This window comes from Neovison vison, chromosome 12 (genome assembly GCF_020171115.1).
Source record: "Neovison vison isolate M4711 chromosome 12, ASM_NN_V1, whole genome shotgun sequence".
Taxonomy (NCBI): domain Eukaryota; kingdom Metazoa; phylum Chordata; class Mammalia; order Carnivora; family Mustelidae; genus Neogale; species Neogale vison.
In genome coordinates, this window is record NC_058102.1 from 105,514,806 (window position 1) to 105,535,930 (window position 21,125).

The following is a 21,125-nucleotide window of genomic DNA, read 5'->3' on the forward strand; positions in this document are numbered from 1 at the left end:
CCATTCCACATATATTATTTCATATAATGTGCCTAACAACTCTATGAGTTGGATATTCGTACAACTGCTACTCCTGCTATCACTACCACAGCGATGACCATTTTACAAATGAGTGAAGTAAATAAAGCCTGTTAAATAATGTCTGTAGTAAAGACAAATCTAAACTTTTATAGTTTTTATAATGTTTATAATAAATTATATTATAATAAATATGTATTATTATATATTATGTAACATAATATATAATAATATATAATATAATATAATAAAACTTTAACTTTTATAGTTTTTAAAATGTTTTTAAAAATTTTTTTCTTTTTTAAGATTTTATTTATTCATTTGACAGAAACGACAAGTAGGCAGAGAGGCAGGCAGAGAGAGAGGGGGAAGCAGGCTCCCTGCTGAGCAGAGAGCCCAATGCGGGGCTCCATCCCAGGACCCTGAGATCATGACCTGAGCTGAAGGCAGAGGCTTAACCCACTGAGCCACCCCACTGCCCCTTGTATGTTTTTGTTTGTAGCATGGTATCCCCCTCTGATGAAATACCCACCTGTAGCAAGAGAGAAACAACTCCCCCAGTTCATGCTCTTTACTTCTTACAGAGATGTTTATAGCTATGATACATTCCTCAGAGAGCACTGAGAGTAACCAGGAATGGGATACTTCAGGAAAGAACATTGAGGACATTATGGAGGTACTCCAAGCTGCTGATCAGGTGAGAACATCTCAGACATTTTACTGGCTCCAACCAGCACAGGACCATCTCCATCCAGGAAGCTGGTTGGGTACATACCCGTTGTGCCAGGAGAGTAAGAGAAATCTCCAGTTAGCAGAGCACTACTTGGTCCAGGCCATCATAGCTCCAGGTCTGATTCCCGTGTCCCTAGTCTGACCCATATTCCCTCCATCCCCTCAGTCCCTGATCCAGCTTTAACCCTCTTCCTGGATTCACTCCTCCTCTTCCTTTCTCTACTAGGGGCCCTTTATTCTCTTTATTATCTTTACCCTTCAAACTTCCTTTCTTCCTGAGTCCCCTCTCTCCTGTAGTTGTCAACAGATAATGTCTTTAAAACTCTCAAGTCGCTGAAAGTTAAAATCCTAAACAACAAGATGGTACCTCCACTATGCCAGAAGGTGACCGATATCTTCGTTGACTACCTGAGGACCATGGTGAGGAGCCTGTGCCTCTGGGCTGGGGACTTTGGGGGAAGAAAACAGCAGGTCTGAGCCCAGGAGTTCTTTCTGGTGGATGATGACACTTGGAAACCAACTGGGATCTGGGATGTGAGTGTCTCATTTCTAAACAGTTTGCTGGAGTCCGTATCTAATACTCTGAGCATATCTCAAGGACCATGACCTAGACAGAATTGCAAGCTACAGCAGTGAAGCAAAGTGGTGAGGCAGGAGAAGGGAGATGGAAAGGGGGGAAGGATTTGGGCTGTTGGGCTCCAAGTCTGACCTGGTTTTCAGACTGTGTCCTGGTATACCTTAGTCAGCTTTGTTACTGCAATTCAACTTATCATCTCACTGTCTTTCAAATCCACTTACCCGTGTACCAGCCCACCTCTAGACTGAACGTTCATAATGTCTACCTGTCCATCTACCCACATACTTTACATGCACGTTCGTGACACTGGTTAATCTCGTTTCTTATTTTCTTGGTTACCTATGAATTATTTTTCTTCTGGTTTACCTGCCTTCCTTGGCATGCCTGTCTTCTGATCAAGATTCTTGACCTGCAAGAGATTTCCAAAGTTGCTTCCATAATCTACCCACCTTCCTGATGATTCCCTAGGTGATGTAGGGGAATTTCTCTGCTCTAAAATCTTCAATCCCCACAACCTTCCTGCCCCCAACACAGAGACTTTGCAGATTTTTTTGTCTACCTGTTCTTTGCATGCTCTAGGAAGGTCTTGCCCTCCATCACTGGGAAGGCATTTGTTGGATGGGGTGATAGTGGAGTTCTTGCCTTCTAGATGGAAGAGAATCACTTATTGACCAAAGCTGATTCTTAGAAGTTACAGGACTCATCTTGGGGATTAGCTTTTGAATAGTTAATCTTTCTTTTCCAGAAGCCGGAGGGAGAACTGGAGGAGTTGTGTACTACAGTCCTAATGGCTCTGGGGTTCCAGTCTCCAGGAATAGTCATCTTCAAGCTGTGGGACAGATGGCACAACACCTTGCCCCCAAACTGCCTCCTGACTGCAGTGGGGAGACTCATCCACCGCCAGGGTAAGCCTGAGTTAGTCTGAGAAGAGAACAGGGCAGCAGGGGGTGGAGACATTGTATATGCTCTAGATCAGCTTTATACTCCTGATTTCTCTCATTGGACATCTCCACTTATTTCAGTCATGGGTGTGTCTGTGTAGGTGGGAGAACAAACTAGGATCCCTACTGGGCTCCTGGGACTCAGGAGGGAGTGTCTGGAGACCAAGAATGGCATGATAGGATGTATTAGGGCATGGGAGACCCACAGAGCTGGAAAGAAGACTCCAGGTGAAGAGAGAAGGCAGAATAGAAAGCCCCCATTCAGCAGTGGTGGGTAGGAGCAAGGAGAAAGCAAGGAGGGCTTTACTTAAGGGAACCTGCAGTGTTGAATCTGGTTAGAAGCTTGGAAGTTAATAGAGGAGGCAGAGACTCACCATTCAGTCTCTGCCCTAGTGGTCCTGGTGATGGGGGTGGCTCGCTTACCCATTCTGCTCCCCTCTCTCTATCGCAAAGTGTGAAAAGGCAATCAAGTCACAGGACTAGTGACCTTTTCTCTACCACTTGGAACTGGGGGAAAGAGAGTCTGGGGGGAGTAAATTTGCCTTCTGAGCATTAGGCTCAAAATGACAAGGCATGACCCAGCGAGCACAGGGGACACAGCAACAGAAGCTGGAAACATGTTGCTTGATCTAATCAGGGCAAATGTCTTCACATCCATCTCAGACAGCATAGCTCTCTATTTCCTAAGGCTTTTTGTAAAGGAGTGTTCATGTGTAGCCTGTCCTAATAATCTGCATTTCTGTGCTATGCTAATATCCATTATCGAGCTTGATCCTCCCAGCATCCCTGTGTAGTGGTCACGTCAGGAACTGTACTCCTATTTAACAGTTAAAGAAGCCGAAACTCAGATAAATTAAGTAACTGGTTCAGGGTTGCCCAGACTCTGGAGGTAGAACTAGGATCAGAACCTGGGTATCCTGGCCTCCAGTCTATAAAGTTGGCCTTAGTGAAGGATGTTCCTGGCCTTAGTGAAGGATGTTCCCCTCCCTGGGATAGGGATGTCTTTCTTGTACTTTCCCTCTTAGATGCAGCTTCATATGTTGGGGTCACATGGGAATATATCCTGCGCCTTCTGAGGATGGCCCAAACAGAGGATGATATGTTGGCATTATGTCATGGTAAGGGTCAGGAGGGTCTGGGGAAGACTCTGTTTGAATCAGGGAGGGAGGAAAGAAGGGCAAATAAAGAGGCTGGTCCCTCTAAGTAGGGATCCAGGAAGGCTGGAGGGGGCCAGGAAATGACTGAGAGCAGACCAGGTGTGAACAGCTGCTCTTCTGCATCTGACTTCTTGGCCTGGATTGGGTCAAGGACCAAGCTTGATAAGGATGCTATGGGCGTTGATACCCTCAACCACTTTTCCTTCCCCTGCTTGGGTGTTTCAGGTGTGGTAACAAAGGAAAAATATTTGGGGTGGTGATGAATGGGTTGGTGTTTCCCAGTATAGGACCCTAGAAACACTTTTAGGGTTGGAGATGAGAAAACTGTGCCCACCTGTGTGTCTGTTTCCCAGGGGAAGGGAAGGTGATGGGCAGCTCATACTCCCTGCATTCCTCACAGTGCTCAAAGGACTGGTCATCAGTGCCCGGAAACATGTGGATTTGTCCACTACAGATGATGAAATAATGGACATCACAAAAGAGGCCGCGTCCTTCAAGGCTTATCTCACCCTCAGGCTTCTCTTCAATCGTTGGTCCCTAAAGACCAACAACAAGGTGGGATTTGGAGGTAGTGGGGTTGAGTGGATGGCTGCAGGAGTAAGTCTTGAGCCAAAGATGGGGCAGGGCCATGTCTGTCTATTTAATGGTGGAAGGATAACTTAAATGGCTCTTCCAAAAGAGCAGGGTGACTTTCCTTGGGCTCTGCTTCCCATTCTCCAGAAGAGTATGTCAGAAAATGCCACTGTCCAGCTCCGTATTTGTTAAATACACAATTAAGCAACTTAAATTTACTGATTACTGTTATTAGCCAGGTACTGTGCTAGGCCCTCGGGATAAAAAGATGAATAAGGAAAAGCCCCTAAGGGATTATCTTGTCTTCATCCCTGAGCTGAGGCAAGTTTGTTGTGTCTCCTTGGGCACAGGTGACAGAGCAAGCTATGGTGATAATTGGTCACCTCTTCTTCCTCATGCCATCCTCCAAACTCAAGAACGAAGTGAACCGGTTAACCCGATGGCTTATGACTTTGGTATCTGCAAAAGTGACACCTTTCTACATTTCCCAGGTGATTGGAATAGGGTGAGAAGAGAAGACAATTAGTTTTTGCTTTCCACATTTATTGAGTAATTAATGCTAGGCTTGGCAAAGCATGGCCCACAGGCCAAATCCAGCCTGAAGCTTGTTTTTGTAAAATAAGGTTTTGTTGGAATTCCACTCTGCACATTTGTTGAATTTGTTGAATAGCCCTTTGAATCTCTCTGACTTTCCCGTCTCTGACCTCTAGATTCAGACTTAAATGGCTCACGAGAGAGACCAAGCCCACATGGAAAATCTGTTTTAAGGTCAACTAATGTGGGACCTTAGTTACATCTGTGAAAATCCCTTCATATCAACATCTAGATTACTGCTTGATTCAATAACTGGGAAAGAGGGCCTGAAATTTGGGAGCCATCACAGAATTCTGCCTACCTAAGAATTGTTATATTAATGTTAAGTATTTTTAGGAGCAAAGGAGGCAGTACTGGAACCAAAAATTTCTGATTGTTGTTTTAGTCCTTCCATTTCAGTGGCATTCCTCCAACCAAGTTCCATCCAACTCTTAATGGGTATTTCACAAAAATAACCTGTGTTATTTGGCAAAATGGGTGGGAAATACTGAGTTAAAATTAGTATCTTAAATGTAGAATTTCCTTAGAGCCTTCAATACATAGGTTACTCTTGTCCTCCAAAAAGCAAACACCAACATGGTGTTAGAGTTGCAGGAGATTTATTGGAGGAACATCGGTGAGGGAAAATAGGGAGGGAGCCAGAGGAGGCTGGGAGCACTCAGATGGCGATGTATGTCTGAACCTTGGCAAGGAGAAGGGAAAGGAGGGAGGGAAGGGAAGGAGGGATAACGTGAGGAAGGCCTTAGATGACAGTGTGGTTCTAAAAAAGTTTCAGTAAGGCCAACAGGGAGTCCCTGAACCAAAGCCACCCATCAGAAAAGTCCCATATCTTGAAGCAGTAGGCCTGCCTTAGCAGACTTGCCATATTCAGTCACTGGCTGGAAGAAACCTGTGGGAATCTGGTTTCAGTTTTAACACAATGATGGATTTTAGAGCATGACAGCTGGAGATAATGGTTAAATATGCACCTCAGAAGAGGCATCTGAGAGGTCTCTTTTTCAGGGTTGCTAAATATGCTAATGTACATTTGTGAATTTCCAAGATGAGAATTTTTTTTTTTTTTTTTTTTTTTGTGCAACACTCATTAGCATCGAGTTTCCAGGGACTACGATTTCCAGTCTACCATTACACCACCACCTCAAATGCACTTCCCTTGTTATAGAAAGAGATGAACTTTCTCACATAGCTACTCTGAGTTTTGCTGATTAGTGGACCACCCACACAATCTCTTGTTTGATCTCCCTCCTGGCATGTGACTGCATGTTGCCTAGGGTAGGGTCTGTGAATTTGGAACAAAGGTTTGCTCTATGTAGTCAATTAGTCAGTTGGAGGACGAGATTTTTTCCCCAACTACTAGTCCACAGATTGTTCATGTGTCACACAGTGGAAATGTTTTCACTACTCCCTTTTCCCTTCTCCTCCTTCCTCCTCTCTCACTCCAGGGCATGGTGATTGAGAATCAAGATATTTATCAGCCTATAATATAATTTTGGTTGGACATCAACCAGCACTAACCAGCCCTAGTTAAGCAAACTGGCCCTAATGGGAATCCATCAGGTAGGGGAAGGAAAAGAGGAAATGTTGAATATCCAAAATCCAGTGGAGGGATTTCTGCTTCTGGTGAAGATGGAGTAACTGGGGCAGATTTACTCTCTTGCCTGAAACAACTAAAAGCTAGACAAAGTATATGAGGTAATGGTTTTTAAGACATTGGGTAGGAGGCAACAAAGAACAGTGATTCCTGATAGTCAGGAAAAAAATGAGGTGAGCCCTCTTATTGTCCCAGCTAATTTTCTTAAGAGAGTTTCCAGGTTGTGGCATAGGGAAAGAAAACCCAGGAAGAGTCTAGTGGACTTCCTGAGGTGACAAAATGGTGGTGAGAATCCAGGGAGACCAATGCAGCTAGAGTTTACAGAGCAGAATATTAAACAGTCTGTGAATATGAGGAAACTGTTTCAGGTGAGGAAAAGAACAAAGAATTGAGAGAACAGTAGCCAGAGTTCACATGGTGCCAGGAATAGTACCTGTTCACACCAACCAGCTTGAAAACTTCATAACTCACAGGCATTGGGTAGAGCACTGAGAAGGTGGGGCAAAATTAAGAGCAGGCTGAATGCTGTTTTGGTCTAACACATTTTAAAAGCAAGACCCTCCCCCCACAATCAAACCATTTCCAAGTAACTGCATCCCAGAAGAAATTCAAGAATATAAGAATACAAAAATACCCAGCACTTAATAAGGTTAATTTACAATGAGTGGCGTTAAATAAAAAATCACCAGACACACAAAGATGCAAGAAATTATGATGTATAATAGGGAGAAAAATCAATCAAAACTGACCCAGAACTCACACAGAAATGGTAGACAAGGACACTAAAACAGGTATTAAAACTGTATTCTGTAGGTTTGAAAGCTAGATTGGAAAAGATTGATTACCTTGAAGACATAGCAATAAAAACTATACAGGATGAAACACAAAGATAAAAAGAAGTAGGAGGAGGAGGAGGAGGAGGGAGAAAAGGAGGAGGAGGAGGAGAAAGAGGAAGCTTTGTGAGATATGGACAAATTCAAGCAGCCTCATTTATGTTCAGTTGGAGTTTCACCAAAAAGGGGAAAGACAGAAAAATATTTGAAGAAATTGTGGTTGAGAATTTTCTAAATCTGAAGAAATTGATAAATTCACAGTTCCAAGGCACTAAGTGAACCCCAAACACAAGAAACATAAAACTACACCAAACCATATTATATTCAAATTTCTCAAAACCAGTGGAAAAGAGAAAATCTTAAATGCAGAAAGTAAAAACAAAAAATGAAACAATAAAAACAACACGTTTCAAAGGGAGGAATAAAGATTCTAATTGGAAACAATGCAAGTGAAAACATAGTAGAATTCAAGGTACTGAAAGAGAAACACTATATCCTAGAATTCTGTGCTTAGTGGTAATATCTTTCAGACTAAGAGAAAAAAAACATTTTCACACATTAAAAAAAGCTGAAAGAATTCATCACCAGTAGACCCATATTATAAGAAACGTTAAAGTCCTTCAGGCAGAAGGAAAATGATACCAGATGGAAATATGGATTTATACAAAAGAATGAAGAAAACCATTAGAAATGGTAATTATGTGAGCGAATTTTTTTTATTTAAAAAATCTCTTTATAAGGTAACTATTTTAACAAACATAACAATGTAGTGTGGAATTTGTTGTATGTAGAAGTAAAATTTATGACAATAGCACAAAGTGTAGTATTAGTATACCTATACTTAGTGTACGTAAAGTAGTATAATATCACTTGAAGATTGACTGGGATAAATTAAAAATGTGTGCTATAGGGACACCTGGGTGGCTCAGTCCTTTGAGTGCCAGCCTTTAGCTCAGGTCATGATCCCAGAGTCCTGGGATTGAGTTGTGCATAGGCTCCTTGCTCAGTGGGGAGACTGCTTTTCTCTCTTCCTGCTGCTCCCTTTGCTTGTACACACTGTCTCTTTCTCTGATGAATAAATAAATAAAATATTTTTTTAAAATGTGTGCTACAAACCCTGTATAGCAACCACTAAAATAATAAAGAGTTATGGCTAATAGGCCAACAAAGGATATCAAATGGAATTATAAAAAATATTCAATTAATTTGAAGGCAGAGATAGAGGGACAGGAGAACAAAGAATTAGGACTAGTAGGAAACAAATAGCAAGATGATAGATTTTAGCCTAACCATAATTAATAAATAAGTAAATAAATAAATAGATAATCATATTATATATAAGTGGTCTAAATACCCCAATTAAAGGCAGAGATTGTCAGATGGATTAAAAAAACAATACCCACCTATATCCTATATTTCCTATAGGAAATGCACTTCAAAGATAAAGATACAAATAGATTAAGAATAAAAGGATAAATAAAAATATTTAGGCATATCTTGGAGATATTACAGGTTTGGTTCTAGACTACTGCAATAAAATGAATATTGCAGTAAAGCAAGTAAAATGAATTTTTTGGTTTCCCAGTGCATATAAAACCTATATTTACACTACACTGTAGTATAGTGTACAATAACATTTATCTAAAATACAATATAAGTGCTTTAAAAATACTTTATTGCTAAAAGATAGCATCATTGGAGACCTTAGTGAGTATAATCAGTGATTACATATCACCATTGCAAAAATAATAAGAGTGAAAAAGTTTCAAATATTATAAGAACTACCAAAATGTGACACAGAAACATAAAGTCAACAAATGCTGTTGGGAAAATGGTGCAGACAGACTTGCTTGATATAGGGTCGCTACAAACCTTGAATTTATAAAACAAAAACAAAAACAAAAACACCTTCCAAAGCATAATAAAGTGAAGCAATAAAACAAGGTATGGCTGTACCATGTTAACATTTATGGAAAAAAGCTGTTTCTGCAGTATTAATATCAGATAAAGTAGATTTCAGAGCAAAGAATATCATAAAGTATTAAAAAATGTCATTTCATAATGATGAAAGGGTCAATTATCAACAGCACCTAACAATTCTAAATGTTTATGTACCTGCTATTATGTGTCTGTTATTATAACAGAGCTTTATAAAGCAAAAACTAATAGAACTGCAAGGAGAAACAGAAAAACCCATAATTACAATCAGATTTCAACATCCTTTCAACAATTGATAGAACAAGTAGATGATCAGAAAGTGTACAGAAGATCTGAGGACTATCAGACAACTTTACCCTATTAGCACACAGATTGGAAAGGAAGTACATTTGTCTTTATTCATAGGCAACATGATTATTTGTATAAAAATATGAAATACTCATGAAAAAATCTGAAAAAAAGGTAATACTTGTACACTGGAAACTACTAATCATTGCTAGAGGAAATTAAAGAAGACTTGAGTAAACAGAAACATGTGCAGTATTCAGGGGCCTGAAGATTCAATATTAATAAGTTATCAGTTCTTCCCAAGTTGATCTAGATTCATTGCAATCCTCTTTTTTAAAAATCTCATTTTTAAAAACATTTTCTCCTGTTTTCATCTAGAACTTTGATCATTTTAGGGTTTACATTTAAGTATGAGCCATTTTTTAAAAGATATTATTAATTTATTTGACAGAGATCACAAGCAGGCAGAGAGGCAGGCAGAGAGAGAGGAGGAAGCAGGCTCCCTACTGAGCAGAGAGTCCGATGCGGGGCTCAATCCCAGAACCCTGAGATCATGAGCTGATCTCAGGTCTCTATTTTTTTTCTAGGACCCTGAGATCAGGTCACCATCTCAGGGTCCTAGGGTCGAACCACACGTCAGACTCTCTGCTCAGCAGGGAGCCGGCTTACCCCTCTCTTTCTCTGCCTGCCTCTCTGCCTACTTGTGATCTCTCTCTCTCTGTCAAATAAAATAAAAATAAATTCTTAAAAAAAAAATTCTCTACACCCAACATAATGCTTGCTTGTACTTACAACCCTGGGATCAAGAGTCTCACCTGTTCCACTGATTGATCCAGGTGGGTGCCCCAGATTCATTGCAAGCCTAACCAAAATCCTAGCAGTCTTGTGGTGCCTGGGTTGGTCAGTCAGTTCAGAGTCCCCGTATCAATCTCCACACTAGGTGTGGAGCCTACTTTTTAAAAAAAAAAAAAAGAAGAAAAAAAGAACCTAGCAGTCTTGCTTGTTTTCTTTCTGGTTTTATTTATTTATTTATTTATTTATTTATTTGAGAGAGAAAGAATGAGAAAGGGAGAGTCAGAGGGAGAAGCAGACTCCCCACTGAGCAGGGAGCCCGATGTGGGACTTGATCCTGTGACTCCCGGATCATGACCTGAGCCGAAGGCAGTCACCCAACCAAGTGAGCTACCCAGGCCCCCCCCCCACAGGCTTTATTTAATAGGAATTGACAACCTGATTCTAAAACTCACACGGAAATGAAAAAGACCCAATAAAGCCAAAACAGTTTAGAGAAAGAATGACAACTTCTAAAACTACAGCAATGGAGACTGTAGTATTGGTATTAAGACAGATGAATGGATAAATGGAACTGAATAGAGATTCTGGAAATAGGCCTACATATTTACTGCCAAGTGATTTTTTTGGCAAAGGTGAAAAGGCAGTTCTTTGGAGAAAAGATAGTCTCTTCAACAAATGGCGCTAGAACATTTGTATATCTATACACAAAAAGATAAACTTCAATCCATACCTCATATCATGTATAAAAATTAACTCAAAATGGCTCATACTTGGGGCACCTGGGTTGCTCAGTGGGTTAAACCTTTGCCTTTGGCTCAGGTCATGATCTCAGGGTTCTGGGATCGAGTCCCACATTGGGCTCTCTGCTCAGCAGGGAGCCTGCTTCCTCCTCTCTCTCTGCCTGCCTCTCTGCCTGCTTGTGATCTCTGTCTGTCAAATAAATAAATAAAGTCTTTTTTTTTTAAATGGCTCATACTTAGAGCGCCTGGGTGGCTCAGTGGGTTAAGCCGCTGCCTCCGGCTCAGGTCATGATCTCAGGGTCCTGGGATCGAGTCCCGCATCGGGCTCTCTGCTCAGCAGGGAGCCAGCTTCCTCCTCTCTCTCTCTTTCTGCCTGCCTCTCTGTCTACTTGTGATCTCTGTCTGTCAAATAAACAAATAAAATCTTTTTTTAAAAAATGGCTCATACTTAAATGTAAACCCTAAAATTATCAAAGTTCTAGATGAGAACAGGAGAAATTCGTGTGCAGTTGGGGTAGGCAAAGATGTCTTAGCTACAAACCAGAAACATGATCCATTAAAGAACACAAAACGAATAAAGTGGACTTCATCAAAGTGAGTAACTTCTGTTCTGTTAGAATGAAAAGACGGGCGTCAGATTGGAAGAAAATATTTGCAAATCACACACATACCCAGAATATATGAAAAACACAAAACCCATTAAAAAATTTAAAAAGCAGACCAAAAAATTGAACAGCTGCTTTACCAAAGAAAATATGAGGATGACAAGACAGCCACCACGGGAATAGTTGCTCAACATTGCATAGACGTGAGGGACTTTAAAATCACCACGAGATGCCACTACACATCTGTCAGAATGTAAACTAGCAAACCACCTTGGAAAACGGTTTGGCGGTTTCTTAAAAAGGAAGTGAAGGTCTGTAATGACAGAAAGCAGATCAATGTTTGCCTGGGGAAAGGAAAGATGCTGGAAGGGGAGGGAAGGAGAAATTACAAAGACCTAAGAGGAAACTTCAGGTGTAGTGGGTATGTTCCTTACGTTAATAGTGGTGGTTTCCTGAGTGTATACATTTATCAAAACTTAATAAATTGAACACTTTATTTTAAAAAAATATTTTATTTATTTATTTGACAGAGAGAGAGAGAGAGAGAGATCACAAGTAGGCAGAGAGGCAGGCAGAGGGGGAGGGGGAAGTAGGCTCCCTGTTGAGCCGGCAGGCTGATGAGGGGGCTCTATCCCAGGACCCTGAGACCATGACCTGAGCTGAAGGCAGAGGCTTAACCCACTGAGCCACCCAGACACCCCAGGACACCTTAGATATATATCATTTTTGGTATCAGATGTTAATAAACCTATTTTAAGGGCGCCTGGGTGGCTCACTGGGTTAAGCCGCTGCCTTCGGCTCGGGTCATGATCTCAGGGTCCTGGGATCGAGTTCCGCATCGGGCTCTCTGCTCAGCAGGGAGCCTGCTTCCCTCTCTCTCTCTGCCTGCCTCTCCATCTACTTGTGATTTCTCTCTGTCCAATAAATAAATAAAATCTTTAAAAAAAATAAATAAATAAACCTGTTTTAAGAAAATCAAATGGCATGTTTACACATGTGAAAACTAAGGTTATCTGTAGAACTCTTGTATACCAGTGATAAGAAGAACCCACAAAATAATAAGAAACCACCAGATAGGGGCACCTGGGTAGCTCAGTGGGTTAAGCCTCTGCCTTCAGCTTAGGTCATGATCTCAGGATCCTAGGATCAAACCCCACATCGGACGCTCTGCCCAGCGGGGAGCCTGCTTCCCTCTCCCTCTCTCTGCCTGCCTCTCTGCCTACTTGTGATCTCTCTCTCTCTGTCAAATAAAATAAAAATAAAATCTTAAAAAAAGAAACCACCAGGCAGAGAGTAGAAATGTAGTCTTTTAGACTCAGTTTTCAGAATTTTGAAAGTCATAGAACCATGGAATCAGTTCTTGCTTTGGCTCTGATTAATTTACCCTGCTCCCTTGAAGTCAGCCAATACTCGAAATGTTGACCTTCCCTGAAGTTTTCTGTGGAGTAATGAGATTATTTGGAAGTAAGTGTAGTTTACTGGGTCAGGGGGAAGGGCAGGTCATGGCTGTATTTGGCTATGAAAGAATTAGACCCTGAGCCTTTTTTGGAAGGATCCAAGAGGGCAGTGTGAAACCATGATGACTTGGCCCATCCTTGAAGAGAATATGTGAGGATAGAGGATTTCTGCAGAGGCTGTGGCAAGTCTGGGCTACCTTATGCTTACTCTGTCTTTATGCACACAGTGTATTTACCAACTTGTGGATGCTCTGGCTCTTAGTGGCTGTGGAGGTATAAACTTGGAATCCCAGCTGGAAAATATTACAGACATGCTGTTCAATCAGGTGAGTGCTGTGGGGCTAGAAGCATCCTGGGCTTGCTTTTTCTCTCTTCTTTGGAGGCGATGGCTCCCACAGCCCAGGTCACAACCTCCGTAAAGGCAGGTGTCTTTCACATGGTAACCTTAACCATACACATCTCAGGTTTCCCTGGAATAGATAAATGTCTGGATTCTGGGCATAGACTCGAATATTCTCCATGAGATAAATTGGGTACGTTCTGTGTGTTCCTTGAACGTCACAGAACTTTGTTGCTCCCCCTGATCTCTAGCTAAATGGCAAGAGGGTCAAAGCACCCCATCATGTCTGTGAGAAATGTCAGGGCCTCTCTGTTGCAGCCTAGAGTAAGAAGGTAATTGAACATTTTGCAAATAGGTGTTACCTTTTGCTTGCCACTGTCTTCTCTTTGGGGCTGGGAATGTGGATTCCTGGGTCTGTTTTCCTATTCCCCTTTATGGCTAAGCTCCACAATTTCCATGGTGCCTTGGTTCCTCCATCCACACCCATGGCCCCTAATTTCAGTCCTCCTGGGTCTGATGGCCTTGGTCTCCCCACAGCTGAGTGAAACAGTCCAGGAGTCAGAGCCTCACTCTGCACGGAACCATGTCTTTGCCCTGAAGGCTTTCTACACCCTATGTAAGTTAACACAGTTCCCTAACCCTAGGTATTTGTGTGGGTGGGCACTTAGAGTAACCTTCGTGTCTCCCTGGACCAGAGCAGGGACCTAGGTTCCCATAAGGGGCTTCCATCCTTCTAGAAAAGATGCAAAATAATCTGTGTGAGCTTTGCTTGAAATTCAAGGAATCTTAAGGGGCAAAGATGTAGCTCCACTCCCTTCACCTGAAGTTGGCTTCCCTTTCTCCTTCAATGAATACCAGCTTAGAAGGGTGATCTCGTCATTACAACACTAATGATCATGTGAGGCATGCTGACCTATGGGAGGGCACATGGTGGGGCAGGGGAGGGACAGAGCCCAGCTCAAGGAAAGCATCTAGCTAGATGCCAATCCTCTTCCTTTTCTCCAGCCTAAAAGACCCTAATTTATCTGGTTCATGACATCATGGTTTGCTGTAAGCATGATTTACTTCTACTTACCACTCGCTAGTTAAACATACTCTTGATTCCCTTGTATTTGCCCCCTTCTGATAGCCAAGTTATACAATGATCAGGTGGTATTCTTAATACAAAAGACCATGAAAACCAGTGATCCAGCCAAGATAGTATCAGCCCTTCAAGTTTTCATGGATGTGTTCCCGGAAGGTGAGTGACCATTGGCCTAATCTTGGGGATCTTCTTTCCTATGAGAGTTCTTTTATCAGGGAAACAGTCCCACGTATAGTTCAAGTCACAGTTTTAAACTTAATGTAAACTCAAAGTAAATTCAGTAGGTTTAAATCTTGGCTTCACTTCTTATTAGCATTGTAAACAGGGGCAGATTTCTTTTAGTCTGTGCCTCTATTTCCTCACCTGAAAATGAAGGTAATGCTTCCTTTAGGGTTTTTTAGTGAAGGTTAGATGAGAAAATGGATGTGAGGTACTTAGACTATTCCCCAATATGCAGTGAGTTTTGTAGTGGTTTAGTCTGTGATTATGATCTTGGGGAACAAGCATCAACTCCAATCCAGTGTTTGCTAGACCTTTGCTCTGTGTCTAGCAGAATGCAAGGCACTGAAAACAGACACTCAAATAAGAGATAGTCCCTGCTCTCAAAGTGTTCACTATTGCGTTCGGAGTGTGAAACAATGCAAGGTAATACGTGAAAAGTTGTTAAAATGTGACCGTGGTTATTTGCAATAGGAATATGGAGAAGGGGTCAGTCAGGAGATGGGATGGGCTCTGGAGCAGGGAAGGAGATTGTAACGGTGAGTTAGGAGAGGGAATTTACATAAAGAAGAACAGTTGTCATAGTTTTAAAGGTTGTGGTGTATGGGGCAGTGGGGGTTGCGGGAACAGCTTGACTGGGGTCGTGGGCATTTGTAGGAGACTGGAAAGAGCTGGGGCTCCAAAGCCAGCTTGATGAAAATCCCGTTTTTTGTGACTCTTCAGTCTGGTTTGAAGCAGAAGGATGGTGGAGATAATCTTTGGGCGCTCTATCTGGTCCTCGAAGACCAGGACAGTACCTGGAATTCCTCTCACCTGTCTGTCTTGTGCATCCCAGTACGACAGAGGAGGCGGAAGGAGACTGATCCCCAGCTGCGTGTGTGTCTTTTCTCTAGTGCCCCAGACAGAGCAACTGAAGAACGAAGTGATGCATTCCGTCATCATCGTGATTCAGGACGATCTCAAACCAGTGAGCAGAAAGGTGGAATATTTGGGCCGGGAGGGCAGTTGCTTTCTTGAGACCTTGAAGTTGTATAAAATGGAGAGGGGAGGCTGTTCATGGATGAGAGAGGTAAGGCATCCCCTTACCAAGCCCGCCCTGGCCTCAGACTCTGCCCATGGGTTACATGTGAGCTCTTCGGATCCTGAGAAGGATTTGAGAAGTGGACAGGTGGTTCCTACCTATTTTCTGAGCCTTGTCAGTGGGGACACAGAGCTCTAAAGAATACTAATTCTTTTTTTTTTTAAGATTTTATTTATTTATTTGACAGAGATCACAAGTAGGCAGAGAGGTGGGCAGAGTGGGAGAGAGGAGGAAGCAGGTTCCCCACGGAGCAGAGTCTGATGCGGGGCTCAATCCCAGGACCCTGGGATCATGACCCGAGCTGAAGGCAGAGGCTTTAACCCACGGAGCCACCCAGGCACCCCACATACTAATTCTTCCCCCTAAATATTCCGTTTTCTTGGGGAAAGAAGACCTCAAACATCATATCTAGCATGGGGTCCGTGGCACCATATTTTTAGCAACCTCTGCCCAGATTGGAGGCAGCAAATACTGCTCCCAGCTCTGAATTGGGACCAGGTGGACAGTTATGGCACCATCCCTAAAAACCAAGTCCTAAATCTTCAGAAGGTTGATGGAGAGACTTGGATCTTGAGGGCTGGGCCCTCGGACTTGTGGGATTCATTTCTGGCTTTCCCTATGAAGGCCAGAACATGGGACTTCTCCTGGACTCTGATTTCTCCCTATCCAACTCTTCTGTCCATTACTTATGTAAGGCGTGGGCAAGCTCAGTGCTTACAGTTCTTCAGGAGAATGGTAAGAACTGAAATAGGCTAGAACTTCAGGGTCGAGTAGGTTTGTCTGTCCTCACCTAGAGACCAGTGAAGAGTCACATTGGGCTTGAAGTTGGGAGATCTGAGTCCCTTGAAGACTCCTGTCACAGGCTCTTGTCCTCTGTGTTCTCATCTGGAACATGAAGGGTCCTACTGATGTGCCTTCCTATCTTGTCACATGATAGGTGACGCTCCCCCCTCAAAACTACCCCCCGCAGGTACGGAAGGCCCTCCTGCACTTCATCGAGATGCTGGGCCGGCATGACTACTTGGCCATGCCCCAGGGGAATATCATCATCGACTATGTCATCAAGCTCAGCGAGTCTGCCTGCTCTGTGAGCAGGGGCCAGGCAGGGAGGGGACAGAGGGTGGCAGCAAGAGAAGGGCAGGTTCGGGAGCAGGAGGGAAAGAAGAAGAGGGCATCGTTGGCACAGTGGGAAGGGGCTTTGGTGTCTAAAACTCTGAGCAGTGAGCCAGGGGAGGCCTTGAATCAGAAGACTCAGCTAGCATTGGTTTCAGATTTAAATCTTTTCCTATTCCAGAATGAAGAGGACATCCAACGAATGTGTTCCGAAATCCTACAGATGGTACAAGTAGCTAGGGTCAAAGAGGCTCCTTCATCTCCTCCTCTCCTGGCTGCCCAGATACCCTGACCCCCAGATTGCATTCTCTCTGTCTCCCCCCTTCCCCCCACTCCACCTAACCCCCTGTACTGTCCCTTCTACCCTCCCCACCTCTGTCTGTTCCCACTCGAGTGTCTGGGGCTCCTCTGAGGAGTGGCTCAGTGGAGCAGAGGGTCACTGGGTGGTAAACCTGGAGGCCTGAGCCTGGGTCTTGCTCAGCCGGTTTCTGGCTATAAAATCTCGAGTAAATTGCTCTCCAGGCTATAGTTTCTCCCATAAAAAAAGACGGGCAATTATCCACCCTGCCCGCTCTTAGCAGCCTCTAAGGATTCTTGGAGACTCTACGAATTGTTGTGTGGGTCAGAGCTGAGTCAGGGGCCATGAGAAGCAAAGGACAGCTGTGATTTACACTCCTTCCCAGACACCCCCCTCTCCCTCCCAGCAAGCTGTCTCCCGACGGCTAGCATGTCTTTTGCCCCCGGAATGCCCCCCTGTGAAGGCGATGACAAGTCACACAAGTCCACATTTCAAGAAGCCCCTCTATTTAATCAAGTCCATCCTGTTGTAATTTTCATCAGGACCTTGGTTGTGTTTTACCAACATGTAGGGGGAAGGAGGAGAAGGGGAGAGGGAAGGGGAATTATCAGTGAGATGGAGGGGGCTGTGTATACAGGTCTCAAATGCCCCTCCAAGAAAGGAGGACAAAGCCATAGGGTTAGAGAACTTATGATTGGGACTGATTTGGAGCTTGACATCGAATCCCCTTGCCACCTCTTCTGCCAGGTGTCCTTGCCCAAACTGATCACCTTGGCATGCCAGCCCAGCCACACCTTGGCCTTCATGCTGCTGAGTAAGATAGCCACAAACATGGCTCTGAAGGCCCGGTCCCTGGGCCAGGTTCCCTATCTAAGCAGCTTCCACCTCAGCCGTAAGTACACAGGTCGAGGAGACCGTGGAGAGGGGGCAGTTGTGAAACAGGATGCCACAGGCAGGAGGGGAGGGTGGGAGAGGGACTGGGACTCTGGAGGGGTCCTGGGTGTGGGGAGAGGGCGCAGATCTGCTGGGAGGGCCACGAGAGCACAGCTGTGAGCCTGGGCCTGGACGGAGGAGGAAGGCAAAGGGTTAGGGCAGCAGCTTGATTCCATTTGGCTCTTCACATGGATGAAAAGGGGATTCTTCTGGAAGAGAGGCAAGAGCCCCCCCCCCGCCCCCACCCCAACAGATCCTTTTTCCTCTATTCCTCGTCTTGAAACACTGGAGTAGAGATGCACAAACTTTGTTGTTAATTACAAAGTAATGCATACACAGACATTCCTGACCCTTAGTTCTTTGCCCCGACTCTGAGCCTCACTCTTTGCTCACCCAATCCCTGACCGCTACTTCCAGGGAGAGTCAGAGTCGGGGTGAGGCTATCTGTTTGGCACATTACTTGGGGTGTGTGGGAGTTTGTGTGTTTGGAAAATAAGCATTCTCTGTTAGGGTTTAAAAGGTGGAGAGGTAGCAAATGACTTTCCCAGTGTTGAGAGTCCTGATTATAATCAGTGTAAACAATAGATATTTAGAAGGTCGACCTAGGATTTTCAAATATGAAAGGCATGAAAATGTGTGCCTGGATAAGAACTTCTCAGGATAGTGGGAGATCCTTTCAAGGTATAAACTAATAGGACACACTCATGAGTGGTGACTGTTTACCATGCTTCCGCTGGACAATGCCTTTCTTCCCTAGTCTGTCTCTCTATTTAAATCATTTTATTGTGGTATAAGTGACATACAGTGTTCTGTATGGGGGCTCCTGGGTGGCTCAGTCAGTTAAGTGTCTGCCTTTGTCACAGGTCATGATCTCAGGGTCCGGGAATCAAGCCCCGTGTCAGGTTCTTGGCTCAACAAGGAGGTTGCCTCTCCCTTTTCTTCTCTCTCTCTACTCTCCCCCACTCAAATAAATAAATAAATAATAAAATCTTTTTAAAAAATCTTTAAAAATATTAGTGATCTGACAATCTATACATTACTGTATGCTCACCATGATAAGTGTTGTCACCCTCTGTCACCACAAGTGTCATCACAAGATTATTCATTACATTCCCTATTCTGTACTTCTCATCCCCATGACATTTATTGTATAATTGGGAGTTTGTATCTCTTACTCCCCTCTACCTGTCTTGCCCATCCCTCCCCTCTGACCACCATCTGTCTGTTCTCCATATTTATGGTTCTCTTTCTGTTTCTATTTTTGTTTGTTCATGTGTTTAGTTTTGTAGATTCTGCACAAAAGTGAAATCATACGATATTTATCTTTCTTTGTCAAACTTCTACCTAGCATAACATTTTAGAGTTCCATCCAAGTTGTCATAAATGGCAAGATATTCTTTTTATAGCCAAGTAATATTCCTTGTATGTGTTTGTCTGTGTGTACAGACCACCTCTTCTGGATCCATTCATCTATTGACGGACACTTGGGCTGCTTCCATGTCTTGGCTCTTGCAGTAAATAGACAACAGTAAACAGAAGGGAACCTGTACCTTTCCAAATCAGTGTTTTTGCCAATACTTTTTATTTTTGTCTTTGATGATAGCCATTCTGACAGGTAGAAGGGGTGTGTGTGTGTGTGTGTGTGTGTGTGTGTATGTTTAATACTGAAAATGGTCTGTTTTTAGGGTAAGTCAGAATGTCACAATCCCCAGAGCAATGGCACCAATAATCACTCTCCACTTTGCTTTTTCTCCTGCCCTGAAGAATGGGTGGTGGGCTGTTGGGTGGGAGAAGGGGCTGAAGGTTGGGCATCCTGGAGCTGATACTGACTCTGTCCTCTTCTTTTATTCTCTCTTTAATTTAGCTACCCAGTTCATCTCCCCACAGAAACTTCTGACCCATCTTGTGGTAAGTGATAAATGTAGAGGATGAATACTGTCCATCCATCCATCCATCTCTTCATTCCACAAATAGTTGAGTACTAGGTTATTCCAGGCATTGAGCTGGGCATATAATAAGGGGTAGGGTCAAAGGCTTGGGGGGGAGATGATCAAACAGCTTGGAGCAGGGAATTGGGACCATAGTGCTGAGACCTGAAGTGAGGATATGGTGAGGCTGGGGAAGGCCTGACCTGTGTCCTACGTGGCCTTATAGTGAGCTGTTCTCTGCTGATCTTGGGCAAGTCTGCATGCCTTTCCGGATCTCATTTTCGCAGCAAGAATGCTGTGAGAATGTTCTAGACATTATGAACACTTGGAAAGACAAGGTATAGAACTTCCCTTGAAGTGTTCACAGAGTTAGTGGGAAAGACAAGCCCGGGAATAACCACCCAGAATGCAGTGTGATAGATGCTAGTAGAGGAACATGTAAGTTACGACGGGATCTTAGTAGAGCAAGGGGCAGACTTGGTCTCCAGGATTCAGAGAGGAGGCAACGTTTTGAGAGCACCATGCAGAACATGTAGGAGTTCACAGGTGGAAAAGAATAGGAAGGGTCTAAGCCTCAGCTCTACCATTCTATGGGTTTGTTCTGATTTTCTTCCTTCTATTCCCTTCAATCCTTTCTCTGCCTCCTGCTTGCTTCTCTCACTTCCCAGGTGTTTGCCCTGAAGTCCTATAGTGAAAGGGAGCTTGGGATAAGCTCTCTAAGGCTACTACATGCCCTGCATCCTATCACCTCCTTGCACCCTGTTATCAACTCAAATGTGGGCCAGCTGTGGATGAAGGAGATCCCCCAGATGTTGCAGATTCTGGATGGTGAGGGGTTGGCTGCGAGGTGGGAAGAATGAAGCTGGGCTTTGGGGCAGAATCCGGAAGAGATGAAGTCCTAAGGTGCAGGATGGATCTTCCCTGGGGTGAGGAGCACCAGGACCAGTCTCTCTGTCTTTCTGAGATGCCGTTTGGGTAGGTCTGTTTGTTTGGACCATGTTCTGCACTGAACAGATATGCAGCCCAGAGTTCTGTGCCTCCAGATTTCCCAGAACGCTCTTTCTTGTGCTCAGAGGATCGGGAAAGAGTGTGGGCTTTGGAACCAGAGACCCAGGTTCCTATCCTTGTTCTAACGTTTGCCAGCGGGGTATGTTTGACCTTTGAAAAGTCATACATTTCCTGGAACCTCTGTAAAGAAGGGGAAACATATCTTATAGGATCGCGATCCAAATTAAATGAGATGATGGGCAAAAACCCCTTGGAATGGTGTTCCAATGTTGGTTCTTTTTC

At 43.7% G+C, this 21,125-nt stretch overlaps 2 protein-coding genes across 2 annotated transcripts in view; both read left to right on the top strand.

Annotated features, from left to right (window-relative positions):
• The first annotated feature begins 616 nt into the window (after positions 1 to 616).
• On the top strand, positions 617 to 4,114 carry LOC122891025. The gene is made up of 6 exons (XM_044226415.1): positions 617 to 715; positions 1,048 to 1,170; positions 2,073 to 2,232; positions 3,294 to 3,386; positions 3,826 to 3,993; positions 4,110 to 4,114. The coding sequence occupies exons 1-6, from the start codon at positions 617 to 619 to the stop codon at positions 4,112 to 4,114; spliced, it is 648 nt and encodes a 215-aa protein (XP_044082350.1).
• Positions 4,115 to 13,099: 8,985 nt separating this feature from the next.
• LOC122891026 (maestro heat-like repeat-containing protein family member 1) overlaps positions 13,100 to 21,125 on the top strand; it is a 35,447-nt gene continuing 27,421 nt past the window's right edge. The window contains exons 1-9 of the mRNA XM_044226416.1: positions 13,100 to 13,165; positions 13,717 to 13,795; positions 14,309 to 14,419; positions 15,376 to 15,449; positions 16,534 to 16,650; positions 16,858 to 16,902; positions 17,722 to 17,866; positions 19,772 to 19,815; positions 20,504 to 20,663. Of these exons, the coding sequence (XP_044082351.1) occupies positions 13,151 to 13,165; positions 13,717 to 13,795; positions 14,309 to 14,419; positions 15,376 to 15,449; positions 16,534 to 16,650; positions 16,858 to 16,902; positions 17,722 to 17,866; positions 19,772 to 19,815; positions 20,504 to 20,663 (790 nt within the window). The 5' untranslated portion in view covers positions 13,100 to 13,150. The remainder of the gene's footprint in view (positions 13,166 to 13,716; positions 13,796 to 14,308; positions 14,420 to 15,375; positions 15,450 to 16,533; positions 16,651 to 16,857; positions 16,903 to 17,721; positions 17,867 to 19,771; positions 19,816 to 20,503; positions 20,664 to 21,125) is intronic.